Genomic DNA, 18797 nt, shown 5'->3' with positions numbered 1-18797 from the left:
ACTGATATTAATCACAGAATTAATCAAAACAGACAATATTCCAATTATGGAATGTAGTTACAGGCATGACATTAGTGTCAGAGGAAAAAAAATCCCATATTTTCCCTTTGCCTATTATGTTTTTAAAATAAGCTATATGTTTCCTCCTCTGTCTCTCTGTATCTATCTCTCTTACTAATATAATTCACAGTTACTTATTCTAGAGCATTCTTCAGTAATGACAAAAATAATCACCACTTATTTCTTTGTATGCCTTAACTAATACATCATCTATTGTATCTTCTCTTCCTTTTCCTTATACTCCTTCTTATAATTATTATAGCATTTTTATTGTTCTTTTTTAACCTTTTTTAATTTAAATTCAATTTGCCAAACATATAGTTAATCATTAGTTTCAGATGTAGTATTCAATAATTCATCAGTTGCATATAATACCCAGTGCTCATTATTATTGTTCTTATAAGAATTGTTAAAACAAAATATATGTACTAGTGTAGTTGTTAATATCAGCTGGAAACTAAAAATACAAACATATTAAATCAACCAATTGAATGTGAGTTTGTGGGTAACAAAAGCAATCTTAAAGTCTTACCTCAATATCAGGGATAAGGAAATAATTAAATTGAGCTTTTAGTTATTCTTTCAGTTTGATACAAAAATCACAGTAATGTCATGAAAAACTTTTAAATGAAACATTAACAATCAAAATCATCACCAAATAAAATAATACAAAATAATCAAGTAAACTTAATTATTAAATTGTAAGAATGGTTCATCATTTCAACCATTAAGAAATAGATTAACAAAGGTCACTACATTGACAAATTAAGTGAAGAAAACCATATGGTTATATCTTTAAATACTGAAAAGATATTTAATAGCATTCCACAACCAAATATAGGAATGACTCTTTATAAAATAGGAATATTAATTATGAAAAATACTATTCATGAAAAACCAACATTGAATAGTATCTTATTTGTGGATCAGAGGTCAATTTCAATAAATTAGAAATAAGTCAATGAGGTTGGCAACCATGCCAATAAGACTTGTTTTAGAAGTTTTATTCAATATAAAAAGAGACTAAAATAGTGTATGTATTAGAAACCAAGAAACATTTTTTTGTTTGTAGTTAACCTAATTGCTGATTAAGAAAACCTATGAAATTACATTTAAAAAAACCTATCAAAATGGATGATGTAATTTATAAAGGTTTCTGGGTACAAGATAAACAAAAAGCAAATTTTTTTCTTCACTATCTTCCATAATTCATAAGTGAGTAATCCATCCTTTTTAAAATTTTAACAAAATATCAAGAGATAAATATAATAAGAATATGTAAAAAATCTTTTTTTGATACACTATCATATTTTATTCAAATAACTAGTCTGATCACACATGGTCCAACAACACTCAAATAATAAACCAAATATATATAAATATTAAAGATTTGTCTTCAAACATTTTAGCCAATGATTCCACGCTTGCTTATTTATGATCTTACCAACATAAAACCACATCCACACCTCAGTGGCAACCAAACCATTCGGCTGAGCTTCCTTAACCATGAGCCATTTGAAGCTACTCTTGACTCTTTTTTTCAAGCTGCAAATAGCTGTAGAGATCTCAGCAGGGGATGGAGGAACCAGCTCAACCTTGGCTTAGTGCCAAAATGTAGCCAATCAAGGCTTTAAGTAAGTCCCAGCAGCATTCATCAGCACCAAGGCCTTCTCCATGAGGTTACAGACAAACTGGGACATGGTTCCAGAATGTAAAGTCTAAAACACGTCTTTAAATTGTATAGAATGGGGCTAGTACTTTAGGAATAGTGGAGTAAGAACCTCTGAAAATCAGTTCCTCCACAAAAACAATAAAAACAGTAGTAAAAAGTGTTAAAATCATCTTTTCCAAAACTCTGGAAATTAACCAAATGTTTACAACCATTCAAGGAGCATTTATTCAGGAAAAAATGGTTAAGTCTTTGAAATAACAGCAGGTTTTGCTTGCCTTATACCCATTTTCTTCCCCTCAGCTCTGTGGTATCCTCAAAATCCTGCATTAACACCAGTTGTTGCACAGCACTAGAGAGAGAAAATCAAGTTTGTAGCACCCTAAAACTCCATCCCTAGAGAACTGTCATTATTAAACTTCACTGACAATTACTTAGAAACCCCCACTTTCTGGGAATGTTGTTGTTTGACCTGACTCTGAACTTACTGGGAACAGCCTTTTTCCTGGGGCATCAAAACAACCAAAAACAATCAGTGACAATTGCTTAATTGCTTCCTGAGGTAGTGATAACTGTTGGAGCAAACAAGATTATGACTAGAAACGTAAAGGGAAAAGTTGGCAAATAAGATATCTACTGTGGGCTTTGAAGACACCTCACATATTCCTAGAAATTGAGAATGCCAAGTGCATGTACAGACTATGTGCATGTTCAGGAAGATCTGAGAGGCCCTATTCTCTCATCCTGTGGTGCACCTATGGAGGCTCTACATAGCAAGCAGTGAAGGCTAAGGTAGAGTTGGCAGTGGCTTGCCAGAATGTTGACACCAAGCTTCAACATGTATAGAAAGCACCTCATCAAAGGCTAGAAAATGTTTTGAATATAAAACACAGCAAGAGAGAAGTAAACCATCAAATAAAAGAAAACTTTAATAAGATGTACAACTGATTTTCCAACAAAAGCTGTGGAATCTAGAGGACTGTGGGATGACATATTTAAAGTGCCAAAAGAAAGACTGTTGACCAAGAATTCCACACTTAGCAAAATTATACCTCAAAAGTGAAGGCAAAATTAACATATCACCCAAATAAATAAAAACAGAATTTTTTGCCAGATGATAAAGAGAATCCTGGGGATGTAATAAAAAGACACTATATAGTAATTCTAATCAACCAATCAACCCATCAATAGCGCTAGTAATGGTAAGTATATAGTAAAATACAAATTATGATATTAAATGCATTATTGGTTTAAAATTGTTTCTTTCCTATACGATTTTTTAAAACTGCATAAAATAATAATTAAGAAACTGAGTTGATATTAGGATCTAACTCATGGGAACTAGCACATGGAAACTGAGAAATACAGGACCAATGCATATATACAATTGAAATTAAGATGGTACTACATTGAAATATATGTTTTTAAGTTAAAATGTTAATTGTAATCCTTAGGGAAACTGCTAAGGAGATAACTCAAATGTTAATTAAAATAACAAAGGGATTAAATAATATACTAGAAAATATATATTTACAACAAAGTAAAGAATAAGGAAATAAAAGGAAAAAACATGAGAGATAAAAAACAAATAGCAAAATGACAGACACAGATTCTAAATTATCTAAAACTTAGATTAAATACAAATGTATTAAATATTCCAATCAAAAACAGAGATCCACAAAAGGGATAAAAATTTAAAAACATAGTGGGATAAAATATCTGCAAATCATATATTTCGTAAGGGTTTAGTGTCCAGAATATTTAACAAAATCTACTAACTCAACAGTAAGAAGTCTACAATCTAATTTTAAAAAAGGACAGGTTTCAAATATGCATTTCTCCAAAGAAGGTACATATAAATGGTAATTAAGAAAAAAAAACAGATGCTCAATATCATTAGCCATCAGCGTAGTGCTAATGAAAATCACCATATGTTACAACTTCATGTCCACTAGGGTGGCAAATAAGTGGAAGAGATCATAATAAGTGTTGATAAAGATTTGGTAAAATTGGGACTCTCCAACATTGCTTGTAGAAATATAAAATGTTGCAGCCTTTATGGAAAACAGTTTGGCAGGTCCTTGAAAATATAAACATAGAGTTACCTTGTGCCTTGTCATGTTCACTCCTAAGTATATGCCCAATAGAAATGAAGACAAAATGTCCACACAAAGACTTGTACAGGCATGTTTATAGCAGAATTGTTAACAATGGCATCAAAATGGAAACAATTCAAATGTCCATCAATGGAACATTGGACAAATAATAAATGGTATATCCCTAAAATGTAATAAAAAGAAATGGAGTAGTGGTATATATTACAATATGGATGGATTTTGAAAACATTACACTAAGTGGAAGAAGCTGATCTCAAAATACCAATTATTATGTAATTCAATTTATTTTTTTAATGTAATTCAATTTACATAAAATTCCCAGAATAGGCAAATCCATAGTGACAGAAATTTGATTATGGCTAATGGGTATGCGGTTTCTTTTTGGAGTGATACAAATAATTTTGTAACTGGTGGCTATGATTGCATATTCTTATGAAGTTACTAAAACCTCTGAATTAAACATTTTTAAAATAGATTTTATTTATTTATTTGAGATGAGTGATAATGATTATTTAAATTAATAACCAAGTCTTATAGAAAGACATAAAAACACCAGAACTATTGGGAATGAGTAGTATTTTCCTGTCTAGAGATGGTTAATAGCATGAACATCTCAAATTATTCCAAAATGAATACATAAATTTACCTATTCCAAACTTTTGGAATTGAAGTAAATGATATAAAAATTTATAAAAAATAATAAAGATCATCAAATTCCAATAATGTTATATTAAAATTAATAGTGCAGTATTACCGATATAAGGCCTTCTAGATTAAAAAGTAAATTTATTCTAAGTTGGATAAGAATAGAAAAATATATTGGTTGTGGAGCATAACTATCTAAATATATCTCAGATATAAATTAAAATGTGTCAAAGTTGGCATTTTCATTCAAGTAATAAAGCATCATTTATTTAATAATTGGTACTGGAGTTTACAAACTTTTTACAAAGTAACCAATTCCAAGAAAATCAAAATGCAAATATTCAAATGGAAAGAGACTAAATCTGACTAGTGGTCAGGGAAGTTCCAATTAAAATGACAATGTTCCACTTTTTTTTTACCCATCTAATGGTAAAATTAACAAAGACAATATGGGTACCAAATATGGGTAGAGATGAGAAAAGACATTCTCATTATCGCTAGTTGGACTGTGAAATACCAGAATATTTTTAAGAAAGTAATATTGCAATATACTTAAAATAAATATGTGAATATTACTTGGGCCAACAAGCACTCTTTTAGGAATCTTACCTACAAAAAAAAAAAACAAAAACAAAAGCAGTAACATGTACATACATATGTGTATACATGCATGTTTGTGTACCTATATGGGCGCATATGTGTGTTATTTTAGCATTATAGTAGCTTGAATATACAGAAATAATGAATTGGTGGAATAAATTATGGCTTATTCAGTGGAGATATACAAAATATTTAACATTCATTGTAACAAAGGCATTGACCAATCACAGCAGGAACTAAAATGCACCCCTGAATATTGCTGTTCAATAGAATATTGTGCAGCTAATAAAAGAGTGAATTGAACCTATATATTGACCTGGATGGAGGTAAAAATTATACATTAAAAAAACTAAAATAAAATTGCAGAGTAATGTGAATCATATAATCACAGTTGGATTAAAATAAAATAAAATATAAGAGAGGGAGAGACAGAGATAGAGAAACAGAGAGACAGAAAAGAATTAGCAGTTAGAAGGGTATGAATGGATACACATCAAATTGTTACTACTGGTTACTTCAGAAGGATGGAACTAGAGGGTGAGGAAGGAAAAGATATAACACATATACATGGAAATTGAATTTCAAAAGCATGGAAGGCTATAAATAAAATGTTTTTTAAAATCCACCCTAATCTCATATTACCAGCCTTCCTACTTTAGTAGTCATTTCTTTTGTTTTTCTGGTGATTATCAAAATAACTGTTAAGTAATAAGCTTATACTCCTAGTCTTTAAATGAAATTTAAAGAACATTTATTTAAATATGAAGTATTGAGCTCAGAACACTTTCTCTCCAAACTTTCCAATATGTGTTAGATACATTTTGTTTTTATAATTCTATTATCTTTATAAAGCTTTATTTCTTCATTTATTGATTTTAAATTATAGCCATTGACTCCCTCACTGTCAGAGAGAAAATATAATATTTCTCCCCTTTACATTTCAACTTAACGTGACCTTTTTTTTATATTGACAAGATTTAAATCTTATACCTTAAATATAATTAAAATACCCATCTTTATGGTTGTTAAAGTTATATAAATCTGTATTTAATACTTTTTAATATTATAATTGTATAAATATTTTCACTGTAGAGCCAAATAGCATGACTAGATTACAAAAAATAAAAAAAAATGAGATAGCCTCTTAAAGGAAGATACTTCAGTATCAAAGTCTAATACATTCTTCTATTTTACTCTCCATTTACTCCTCAAAATCATGCCACATTTTAGAATGCTTCATATTTGGATCATTACATCCTTATAGAACTTTTTGTTTTTCCTGGCATAACAAGTCAGCTTTTTTTCCTTTCTACTTGTTGACATTAGAAATGTATGCCTTATTTGCCTATGACTAAGATCACCCAGCTTCCTAAATCATACTATTCTAAAACCTCACTACCCATGTTTTTAAAAATGTACTTAAAGTAAAAATACTGAAAACAAGAACCAAAATTTCATAGTTATGAAAATAGTAGAAATTAAATGTTTTATCGAGAACTTGCCTGGAAAAAGTTAAAATATACATTTATTTATCTTATATTTAATAGCATTTATGTTTCAACAGAAACTACAGATTAATATCTTAGAATAAACAATGAATGAAAGAAGTATTGATTTTTACTTCTTTCACTAGAGAGAATTAGAGATCAATTTTTCCAACCAAATTATAAGATAATATTCCCAAAGAGTCTTCTAACTGAGCTCAATAATTTTGCATTTAAATTTCACAGCATGAAAATAAGGTAATTTTTGCAAAAATATTTGAAGGATTCATTTGCTTTCTAAAAGCATTCCCCTAATATTTTGATATATAAATTATCTTCTTGTGAAACATTTACCATGTCATTATATTTATCAATTTTTCTCTACCTTCAATTTTCAACTGATCTAATTTTATTAGATATGCCATAGATACTCGTTTACCAATGGCTCTGTTGTATAATTTTTACTGTTTGCCAATAAAACTTTGATAATTATGTGATATCTAATATCTTTGCAATTTGTTTTACATTCAATTTGAATTCTATTAACTTTTTCTTTATTTAAATTTAAATATATCTTGCTTTCTGACTACTCTTTTCTTAAAGCCACCTGCTCTTTTTTTATGAATGTGGGTTCTTTTTGATTCTTCCAAGGATATTAATTAGAATAATTTTTAAAAGTTATTTTCTACCAAATTTCCCCTGGTTCTTCCAAGTTCAGTTGTGCTTCCTTTTAGGCTGCCAGACTTTTTTTTCAAATATCTGATGATGTTTTGTTTTCTATTCATACACACTAATGAAGCACTACATAGATTATTATTATAAGGTAGTATCAAGGAATTTTTCTCTCATTATTAAGGTCTATTTTTTTAAAGATTTTATTTATTTATTCATGAGAGACATTCACACACACACACACACACAGAGAGAGAGAGAGAGAGAGAGGGGCAAAGACACAGGCAGAGGGAGAAGAAGGCTCCATGCAGGGAACCTGATGTGGGACTCAATCCCAGGACTCCAGGATCACGCCCTGGGCCAAAGGCAGGTGCTAAACCCCTGAGCCACCCAGGGATCCCCTAGGTCTATTTTTTTCATGGACCTCCCAAAAGTCAAATAATATCAAACTACTGGGTTATATTTCAGTGTTTATGGCAGAAAACAGGCACACAATTACTCTTCTGTATATCAAAATGAGGATAGCTCTTCTGTGAGTTATCAGCTACCATAACAATAGCAGTAACCCGGGATCCCTGGGTGGCGCAGCGGTTTGGAGCCTGCCTTTGGCCCAGGGCGCGATCCTGGAGACCCGGGATCGAATCCCACGTCGGGCTCCCGGTGCATGGAGCCTGCTTCTCCCTCTCCCTCTGCCTCTCTCTCTCTCTCTCTCTCTCTCTCTCTCTGTGTGTGACTATCATAAATAATAAAAATTAAAAAAAAAACAATAGCAGTAACCCCTTTCTGGCAGATTATACTTTAGGCAATAGCACTTTGATCTCTGTATGCAGTTAAAGGCCAGTATAAGGGTATTGTTGCTGACCCACACAGCTATTCTATAGTCTATATCAGTTGCAAAAAAGTATATCCATCAGTAATTATATATATGAATTTTTATTTATTAATTTATATAAATAAATAAACCTCCTCCTCTCTGGCCCTTCCCTTGTCAATAATATATTTAGTATATAAAATGCATATTATATATATTTCTAAGTCGCATACAAAGACAACTGTCAATCTGTTCATATAATATTGAGAAGCATAATATTTTTCTTTTTTTTAAAGATTTTAAATTTATTTATTCATGAGAGATGCAGAGAGGGAAGCAGAGACACAGGCAGAGGGAGAAGCAGGCTCCATGCACCGGGAGCCAGACGTGGGATTTGATCCTGGGTCTCCAGGATCGTGCCCTGAGCCAAAGGCAGGCACCAAACCGCTGCGCCACCCAGGGATCCCGCATAATATTTTTCTTATTTTTGATAGAAAATAAGTAGAAATGGATGCTAATGTTTTTTCTGTGTACCACACAGAATCATCTTCTGTATCTCCTTACATGGGCACACAACCTTGGAGACAACTATGGTAGACCATCAATCATGTTGGTTTACAAGTTTATTCCCATTCCACCTCTCTGGTGAAAGCAGCTGTAACCTCTCCTGAAATATTCTGTGCATGTCCTGATCTGTGGTTGTTGCCATTATAGATTATCCATCAATAAGGTCTCACCTTTCTTCCAGAATATGTGTCAAAGCTCTGGTTTTCTGATGCCTTTCTAATTTCCAGTGAAAATTTACAGGTTTGCTATCTTTAGTATTTCATTACTATTATTCAGGGAGATTTTCACCAAAAGGGGCTATAAAGTGTGTGCTGCCTATTGTCTTGAACCAGAAGCCCTACTGATTATTTTCATTGTTCTCAGATTATAGAGCTCCATTTTGTTTGTCAGATTATAGACATCAATCAAGCTACCTGAAGGAAAAATCATTTTTGTGTCAATTAATATTGGCATTAGTCCCAAGCACACTCTGAATATGACCAGTAGGCCAAGTTCCTAAATTGTGATTCATTTGATTTTAAACAGATTATAGATGCTGAATTCAAGTAGTATTAAGACAAATGCTTGGTATTAGGGAATTCTGCTGGACATAAATAGCTTTGTAATGCAGCATTTCAAATTTAAGATATAATATTAATGATTTAGACTAGTGTTAGTCTTCTCTCTTGGTTGCAGCCCCATAATGACAAGCTTTCTTTTTAATGTTCAGGGCCTGCTGTGCCAGTAGTACTTTTAACAAAACACATTTGCTTTAGGCTTTCTGACATGGCTTCACACTGAGATAAACACAATTAACAAGATCTCTTTAAATTCTGGTCCTTTGGTAACTGTTTATTAATGGGGTTTTAAGATTCTTTTTTTATTTCAAAATATTTCAATCAGGGTTTTCGTTTGCTGTGTGTTTTCATTTTTAACACCTGGTTATTTTCTGTTTGATCCATTTCTCAATGGCAAGAAGAAAATCTCTACCGTCATAAAATGATCAAAGGATTATCTCTCCTAAGCTTTTTGTAGTGGGACAATTATGGAGAAGAAACCTTTGTTGCAATAGGATTTGGAGATCAACGGATTCATAAATAACTTTAAAATTCAAACGAATCATTTATTTTTCCTCTTGTTTAGTAAGTGGGAGCAGTGTATACTTTTTTTACTCTGATTTTAAATCATGCTATCAGTTATCATTATGAATTCACAGTATGTAGCACACCATATTACCTACCATAGAAGTGACATAGGAGAGTGATACAAACACTGCTTTTTAAAAAACATTATTCTATTTATTTTAGGGGAGAGAAGGGGTGAGGGGAGAGAATCTTTAAGCATATTCCCGCTGAGCATGGAGCCTGACACAAGGCTCAATTTTGTGACCCATGAGATCATAACATGAGCTGAAACCAAGAGTTAGTTGCTTAACTGACTGAGCCACCCAGGTGCCCCACAAATATTGGTTTCAAATACAGTTGAATCTCAGCTCTACCACTTACAAGCTGTGTAACTTTAGGCAAGGCTTAACCACTATGAATTTGAGTTTTCTCATAACATAAAATGAGGATTATTAACTATTCCAGAAATGCTCTGATGGTTAAATAAGATAACATATATAAAATAATACAATTCCTGGCACACAGTAGATCCTCAAATGTATTTAAATTTACTTTTTAAATTTATCTTTAAGTGGTTTACTTGTTTGTCCAAACAACAACAAAAAGTTAAGCCATGTTACCATGTAGAGTTTCTAGGAACTCAGGCCAGTGCTATTCCTGTCGCTTTAAATTTTAAGGTTTTGGAAGTTTGGATTCCTAGGGGTAATCTGGGGAAATAAATGTCTAAAATATATCTTCTTAAGACCCAGAGGAAAAATAAATAAATGATAATAAAATAGTATCAAGTAAACATAATGCTTACATTAGGCACAAACATAGTAGTTGCATTCTGTGGAAACCCAAAGAATAAGTATGTCAAATTGTCAGAGGACCCAACAAGAGAAAGATATTAAAAACACAGATTCCTTACCCCATCCAAAACATATTGAAATACCATATTAAAAAAAAAGAAATATCCTCCTAGAAAATCAGAACCAGACATATACATTTTTAAAGATCTCTAGGTTATTTTGATGATGGAAGCCATTGAAATAGGGATGCACTAGTTAGAATCTCTATGCTGTAGCTCTATCAAATCAGATTGTCAGAGTGCTACATATTCAAATAATACTAATATAGTTCCCCATGGAAATGCCTCAGTAAATATTCAGTTTCATATTTTCCCACTGCTCTTATCCATGGTCATTAGTGAACATCATATAAAGACTGTCCTTGCTTTTATTTTGTAAAATTATCCAAGACAATATTTTGTTGCTTGATAACTGCTTATATGAAGGATTACATCAATAATTTATCCCCAGGATGAAGGTTTAGACAAAGAGTTTGTCTTCATTTGAAAATCTGTATTGTTTTTTTTTTTATTAGAAAATGAGTTAGCCCATTATTTTTCCTTTCTTTTTTGTTTAAAGATTTTATTTATTTACTCATGAGAGACACACACACACAGAGGCAGAGAGAGAAGCAGGCTCCATGCATGGAGCCAGACGTGGGACTGGATCCCGGGTCTCCAGGATCACACCCTGGGCTGAAGGCAGTGCTAAACCGCTGAGCCACCCGGGCTGCCCTATTTTTCCTTTCTTTACTTTGACTGCCAGAAAGCTAAATATATTACTACCTCAACACGAACCTCCATCTGTTATTGGTTGTTGCCTATTTTCCCCTGTAATGATTATAATGCAGCTGTAGCTCTTGTTAAAAGGCATTTGAAGTATTTTTTTTGGTGGGGGGACAGGATATGACAGAAAGAAAATAAATATAATTTTTGACACTCTTAAGCATCATAAATCTCACCAGCTAAATTTTGCTGTATAAAACCATGCCCTGGTATTGACTTTTAAAATGTTTTACTCATTTTTTTTTCATATAGGCTTCTTCTAAATAGATGCTCTAATAACATTTTCTTTAATTTAGAATTTCTGATACCAGAATTTTGTAGGACAGTGCTAACATATTTAACTAAGCCCTATTTTCATTTGCTTTAAAAAATTTCTTATAAGCAATGCGTTTTTATTTTAAAAAGAGCTTTAAGACTTAAAGAAATTGGCTTTAGTATACTATAGTGTAAGTGTAAAACCAAGACTTTTTAAAATTTATATATTTTTTATTGGAGTTCAATTTGCCAACATATAACATAACACCCAGTGCTCATCCTGCCAAATGCCTCCCTCAGTGCCGACCACCCAGTCACCCCAACACCCGCCCACTTCCCCTTCCACTATCCCTTGTTCATTTCCCAGAGTTAGGTGTCTCTCATGTTTTGTCACCATCACTGATATATTCACTCATTTTCTCTCCTTTCCCTTTATTCCCTTTCACTAATTTTTATATTCCCCAAACAAATGAGACCATATAATGTTTGTCCTTTTCAGATTGACTTATTTCACTCAGCATAATACCCTCCAGGTCCCTCCATGTCAAAGCAAATAGTGGGTATCTATCGATTCTAAGAGCTGAGTAATATTCTATTGTATACATAAAACACATCTTCTTTATCCATTCATCTATCGATGGACACCGAGGCTTCTTCCACAGTTTGGCTATTGGGGACGTTGCTGCTATAAACATCGGGGTGCAGGTGTCGCGGCATTTCACTGCATCTGTATCTTTGGGGTAAATCCCCAGCAGTGCAATTGCTGGGTCGTAGGGCAGGTCTATTTTTAACTCTTTGAGGAACTTCCATACAGTTTTCCGGAGTGGCTGCACCAGTTCACATTCCCACCAACAGTGCAAGAGGGTTCCCCTTTCTCCACATCCTCTCCAACATTTGGTTTTTCCTGTCTTGTTAATTTTCCCCATTCTCACTAGTGTGAGGTGGTATCTCATTGTGGTTTTGATTTGTATTTCCCTGATGGCCAGTGATGCAGAGCATTTTCTCATGTGCATGCTGGCCATGTCTATGTCTTCCTCTGTGAGATCTCTGTTCATGTCTTTTACCCATTTCATGATTGGATTGTTTGTTTCTTTGGTGTTGAGTTTAATAAGTTCTTTATAGATCTTGGACACTAGCCCTTTACCCGATAGGTCATTTGCAAATATCTTCTCCCATTCTGTAGGTTGTCTTTTAGTTTTGGTCTGTTTCTTTTGCTGCGCAGAAGCTTCTTATCTTGATGAAGTGCCAATAATTCATTTCTGTTTTTGTTTCTCTTGTGTTCATGGATGTATCTTGCAAGAAGTTACTGTAGCCAAGTTCAAAAAGGGTATTGCCTGTGTTCTCCTCTAACATTTTGATGGAATCTTGTCTCACATTTATATCTTTCATCCATTTGGAGTTTATCTTGGTGTATGGTGTAAGAGAGTGGTCTAGTTTCATTCTTCTGCATGTGGATGTCCAATTTTCTCAGCACCATTTCTTTTTTTTAATAATAAATTTAATTTTATTGGTGTTCAATTTACCAACATACAGAATAACACCCAGTGCTCATCCTATCAAGTGCCCTGCTCAGTGCCTGTCACCCATTCACCCCCACCCCACGCCTTCCTCCCTTTTCACCACCCCTAGTTCGTTTCCCAGAGTTAGGAGTCTTTATGTTCTGTCTCCCTTTCTGATATTTCCTACCCATTTCTTCTCCCTTCCCTTATATTCCCTTTCACTATTATTCATATTCCCCAAATGAATGAGAACATACATTGTTTGTCCTTCTCCGATTGACTTACTTCACTCAGCATAATACCCTCCAGTTCCATCCACGTTGAAGCAAATGGTGGGTATTTGTCATTTCTAATGGCTGAGTAATATTCCATTGTATACATAAACCACATCTTCTTTATCCATTCATCTTTTGATGGACACCGAGGCTCCTTCCACAGTTTGCTGTTGTGGACATGGCTGCTAGAAACATCGGGGTGCAGGTGTCCCGGTGTTTCATTGCATCTGTATCTTTGGGGTAAATCCCCACAGTCAGCACCATTTCTTGAAGAGACTGCCCTTTTTCCAGTGGATAGTCTTTCCTGCTCTGTCGAATATTAGTTGACCATACAGTTGAGGGCCCATTTATGAATTCTTCATTCTGTCCCATTGATCAATGTGTCTGTTTTTGTGCCAGTACCACACTATCTTGATGACCACAGCTTTGTAGTACAACCTGAAATCTGGCATTGTGATGCCCCCAGCTATGGTTTTCTTTTTCAATATTCCCCTGACTTTTCGGGGTCTTTTCTGACTCCATGCAAGTCTTAAGATGATTTGTTCCAACTCTCTGAAGAAAGTCCATGGTATTTTGATAGGGATTGCATTCAATGTGTAAATTGCCCTGGGTTGCATTTACATTTTCACAATGATAATTCTTCCAATCCATGAGCATGGATTATATTTCCATCTCTTTGTGTCTTCCTCAATTTCTTTCAGAAGTGTTCTATAGTTCTTGGGGTATATATCCTTTACCGCTTTGGTTAGGCTTATTCCTAGGTATCTTATGCTTTTGGGTGCAATTGTAAATGGGATTGACTCCTTAATTTCTCTTTCTTCAGTCTCGCTAGTGTATAGAATTACCACTGACTTCTGGGCATTGATTTTGTATCCTCCACTCTGTCGAATTGCTGTATGAGTTCTAGCAATCGTTGGGTGGAGTCTTTTGGGTTTTCTATGTACAGCATCATGTCACCTGAAAAGATGGAGAGGTTGACTTCTTCTTTGCCAATTTGAATGCCTTTTATTTCTTTTTGTTGCCTGATTGCTGAGGCTAGGACTTCTAGTACTATGTTGAATAGCAGTGGTGAGAGTGGACATCCCTGTCTTGTTCCTGATCTTAGGGGAAAGGCTCCCAGTGTTTCCCCATTGAGAATGATATTTGCTGTGGGCTTTTCATGGATGGCTTTTAAGATGCTGAGGACGGTTCCCTCTATCCCTACACTCTCAAGAGTTTCATCAGGAATGGATGCTGTATTTTGTCAAATGCTTTCTCTGCATCTATTGAGAGTATCCTATGGTTCTTGTTTTTTCTCTTGCTCATATGATCAATCATATTGATTGCTTTACAGGTGTTGAACCAGCCTTGTATCTCAGGGATAAATCCCAGTTGGTCTTGGTGAATAATCTTCTTTATGTATTGTTGGATCCTATTGGCTAGTATCTTGTTGAGAATTTTTGCATCCATGTTCATCAGGGATATTGGTCTATAATTCCCATTTCTGGTGGGGTCATTGTCTGGTTTTGGAATTAAGGTGATGCTCGCCTCATAGAACGAGTTTGGAAGTGTTCCATCTCTTTCTATTTCCGAACAGTTTTAGTAGTATAGTATGGTTTCTTCTTTAAAAGTTTGATAGAATTCCCCTGGGAAGCCATCTGGCCCTGGAATTTTGTGTCTTGGGAGGTTTTTGATGACTACTTCAATTTCCTTCCTGGTTATCAGCCTGTTCAGGTTTTCTATTTCTTCCTGTTCCAGTTTGGTAGTTTGTGGTTTTCCAGAAATGCGTCCATTTCTTCTAGATTGCATAAGTTTTTGGCATATAGCTGTTCATAATATGTTTTTAAAATCGTTTGTATTCCCTTGGTATTGGTGGTGATCTCTCCTTTCTCATTCATGATTTTATTAATTTGAGTATTTTCTCTCTTCTTTTTAATAAGGCTGACTAAAGGTTTATCTATCTTATTAATTCTTTCAAAGAACCAACTCCTGGTTTTGTTAATCTGTTCCACAGTTCTTCTGGTCTCTATTTCACTGAGTTCTGCTCGAATCCTTATTAACTCTCTTCTTCTGCTGGGTGTAGGATCTATTTGCTGTTTTTTCTCCAGCTCCTTTAGGTGTAAGGTTAGCTTTTGTATTTGAGTTCTTTCCAGTTTTTGGATGGATGCTTGTATTGCGATGTATTTCCCCCTCAGGACTGCTTTTGCTGTACCCCAAAGATTTTGAACGTTTGTATCTTCCTTCTCATTAGTTTCCATGAACCTTTTTAATTCTTCCCTAATTTCCTGGTGACCCTTTCATCTTTTAGCAGGATGGTCCTTATAAAACCAAGACTTTGATAAATGGTGTAAAACTCAAGAAGAAATAATGGCATGTTGAATACTTTTGCGTGTGGAATCACAGGAAATCATTTAATATTGGTCTATATTGAAGACTCCTTGAATATCTTGAGAAGAGTAAACCTAATTTTGTTTGATAGCTTAGGCCATTCATACTTATTAATCCATGCCTCAAAAATGGCAATGCTACTTTTCCCACTGACTGATGTCTCTTTCTCTCCTCTTCTCTCTTCTCCTTCTTTCCCCTTTCCTCTTCCTTCCCTTTATACCTTCTCTCTTTTCCCCTGCCATCATTTCTTTGCTGTCACTGTTTCACTCCTGTTCATTGCTCTTTTCTTTTCCTTTATACACCCCAGTGAAATTTATGTGCCTTAATTGGGCTCAGTAGGAACTTAAGGATAAAGTGTTTTCTAACTTTAATTCTAAAAGGAGAATTGCAATTTAAAAGTAAGTTTTCTCAGAGACCTCAAAGTTCCCAAAAACAGTTCTGGCTCTCTCTTGGATGTTGGGTCATTGCTGTTTCTTTTCATTGTTACATTTAAATATTTATACCAGATAAACTTTGCCAAGTTCATAATAAGCACAAAAGAAAATAAATTCATTATGCTCAGGGTGATCACTTTTACCACAAAGTCTACTACAGGGCAGCTGCTTGTTTTCACTGTTCATTTTCTTGGATCAGTCAGGTAGACAGCTGGGGTTTTTTAAGGCATTTTTGTTCATTTTTGTTCCTTCAAATTGTAAATCCATCATCACATTTTCTTTGTGAATTTTAGCCTGGAGCTCACAAATCTATCGTTAGAAAAATCTACAGATCACTAATTCAAAAAAGTATAAATAACTACATATTCTTTGCAGTTTATACACATGCAAATACTATGCACAATAAATTATCTTAATTCATTAGAGTTTAGGTAAACAAGATTCTGTTTTATGTGACTGCTGTAAGCCCTCATAATTCCTGTGCAAGATAAAATATGGCTACTGACATGCTATCGTAAAATTATACAGTGTGCTTCACTCTATGCAAAGGATATATTACTGCCTGTATGGGTGTGGCTAGGCATGTGAATTCCCACCTTCTGATGCAATCATTTAATAGTAAGTGGTTGAACACTTTCTTAGGCTGTGTCTGCGCAATGCTAAAACATCCGGTCAATTCAATGGGGAAAATTCAAACTGGTAATTTGGAGTCATATAGCCTAAACAATGGGTTGACTGAACTTTTCATTTTGCTCTAGGTTGTTTAGATTTTGTGTAGACAGACTTAGCAGTAATACAAGACATATTTAAGTTTATTTTTTAATTCAGTGATGTGAAGCAGATCATTTTAACTAAACCAAACAGTAATTTGAATAGAATATTAAAGGAAACAATATAATGTTAATCTCAATGGATCTGCAATAGTGTTGCTAATTTTTGTTTGCTATTTGTTTTATTTTTATTTCTTAATGAAGATGACAGTGTTGGTATTGCCATTAAATGTGACTTGGTTTTCCAGCAGGAGGTGGGTGAGGAAGGATTTCAACCAAGCTGTTCACACTTTTTGAGGAAGGTTAAAAGGCAGAACATTTGTTTTTTGTTTTGTTTTGTTTTAGGTATTTTGATGCCTCTTTTTGTGATAAATCAATAGCTGGATAGAATCCATCACCCAGCCCTCATTATCATCATATAAACACGGTTTAGGGAGCACAATTACCAAAAGTCTCAATTTTAAAAAATAAAATGAATTTTTTTCTGTGTTTAAGTTCAGATATTTCTTACCTTATGACAATATATGATCTTTCTATTTCATAATTTTGCTATAACATTTTATAGATGTTGGGTATTTTTTTCTCATAGAGAATGAATGGTGTTTGTCTCATTACTTTTGGAAGATTAGTCTATTTTCATTAAAAGGAAGGAAAATGGGAAGAATGTATAATACAAAGAATCTGTTTCACATAATAGGCATATAATGAATATTTGTTAAATGTATTTATTATTCAGAATTGTGCCTAAATAATGTGTCCTATTAACCAAATACTTGAGGAAAATACTATTGTAAACCATGTTTCATCAATATACTGATGTCTCAAGCCAAGTGCAAATTTTATACCCAAGAAAAATTCAAAGGAAAATTATTTCTTTGTTGGTGAAAAAAGTTAGGTCAGAACATTTAATTCCACCAAAAACCTAAACATATCTAAGCCTGTCAAATCAATGATATTTTCTGTAGTAAAAACATAATCTGACCTACTCAGCAAAATCTCAGTTGACTCCATGCTTGAAAAGACAAAGAAATGATCTCTAATCACTTTAATTCTCTTACTAATGGACTCATTATTAGAATGGAAATACCACAATAATTATCTTCAGATATCGGATATAGAATGTTAAAGTAGTCTTTCATATCTTCTTATTTTATTAGTACACATCTTGCCTTTATCATTGATGTTAAATGATAGTTCACTGTCTTTTCTTATCATCTGGTGTCTAAGTTAGACTCCCTAGCTGGTTCATAAACTTCCTGAGGGCAGTGACCATATTAAATATATCTTTTGTCTCTTGTGGTTCTGTAGCAGGCATTCTATATCTATAGATATTTTTTAAAGTTTAATAAATATTGTTGAATTGATTGGCAGTGAGATATTTATGAAATGTTCTGTTATTTAAAACTATTGAAAGACTATTGAAAGAACAGTCTACCAAATATATGAGATCAAGAACACTAAATTTAGTTTTGTCAATAATAAAGTCATTTTTGTGATACATAGGCATAAGGTAAGACTGAGATAATCCAAAATGCTCATTCAAAAATTATTTTCCAATCTCTTCCTACAGCTGCTTTTTGATATCTGGTGATGAATAATAAAACAATCTGATTTGTTTCAACTTAATTTTCCTTGCTTTTCTTGTTCACTATCTGATAGATATGCTAATGAACAGTGAAATTACCAGAGTGAATAGTAGCAAGAAAAGAAAATAGAAGGCATGAATAATTACAAAAGGAGGGGGATGGATACCTGAGGATTACTATTACCATTTGAATGAGTATTATGCAGTGATGAATTTTATATTTCATGGTTTGGCCCTGTCCATCAGCTCTCTGAAATAAAAATGCTCAC

At 33.6% G+C, this 18797-nt stretch overlaps 1 protein-coding gene across 1 annotated transcript; it reads right to left on the bottom strand.

The window, feature by feature from the left end:
• Window positions 1–1442: 1442 nt before the first annotated feature.
• On the bottom strand, window positions 1443–1760 carry LOC129518069 (ATP synthase subunit g, mitochondrial-like). Its single transcript, XM_055338107.1, is given in 1 exon segment — window positions 1443–1760. A coding segment is annotated over 1 exon segment (318 nt).
• Window positions 1761–18797: the final 17037 nt, after the last annotated feature.

Source organism: Nyctereutes procyonoides, unplaced genomic scaffold (genome assembly GCF_905146905.1).
Source record: "Nyctereutes procyonoides isolate TBG_1078 unplaced genomic scaffold, NYPRO_anot_genome, whole genome shotgun sequence".
Taxonomy (NCBI): domain Eukaryota; kingdom Metazoa; phylum Chordata; class Mammalia; order Carnivora; family Canidae; genus Nyctereutes; species Nyctereutes procyonoides.
The sequence above is the reverse complement of the archived record's forward strand: the minus strand, read 5'-3'. Positions and strand labels throughout refer to the sequence as shown.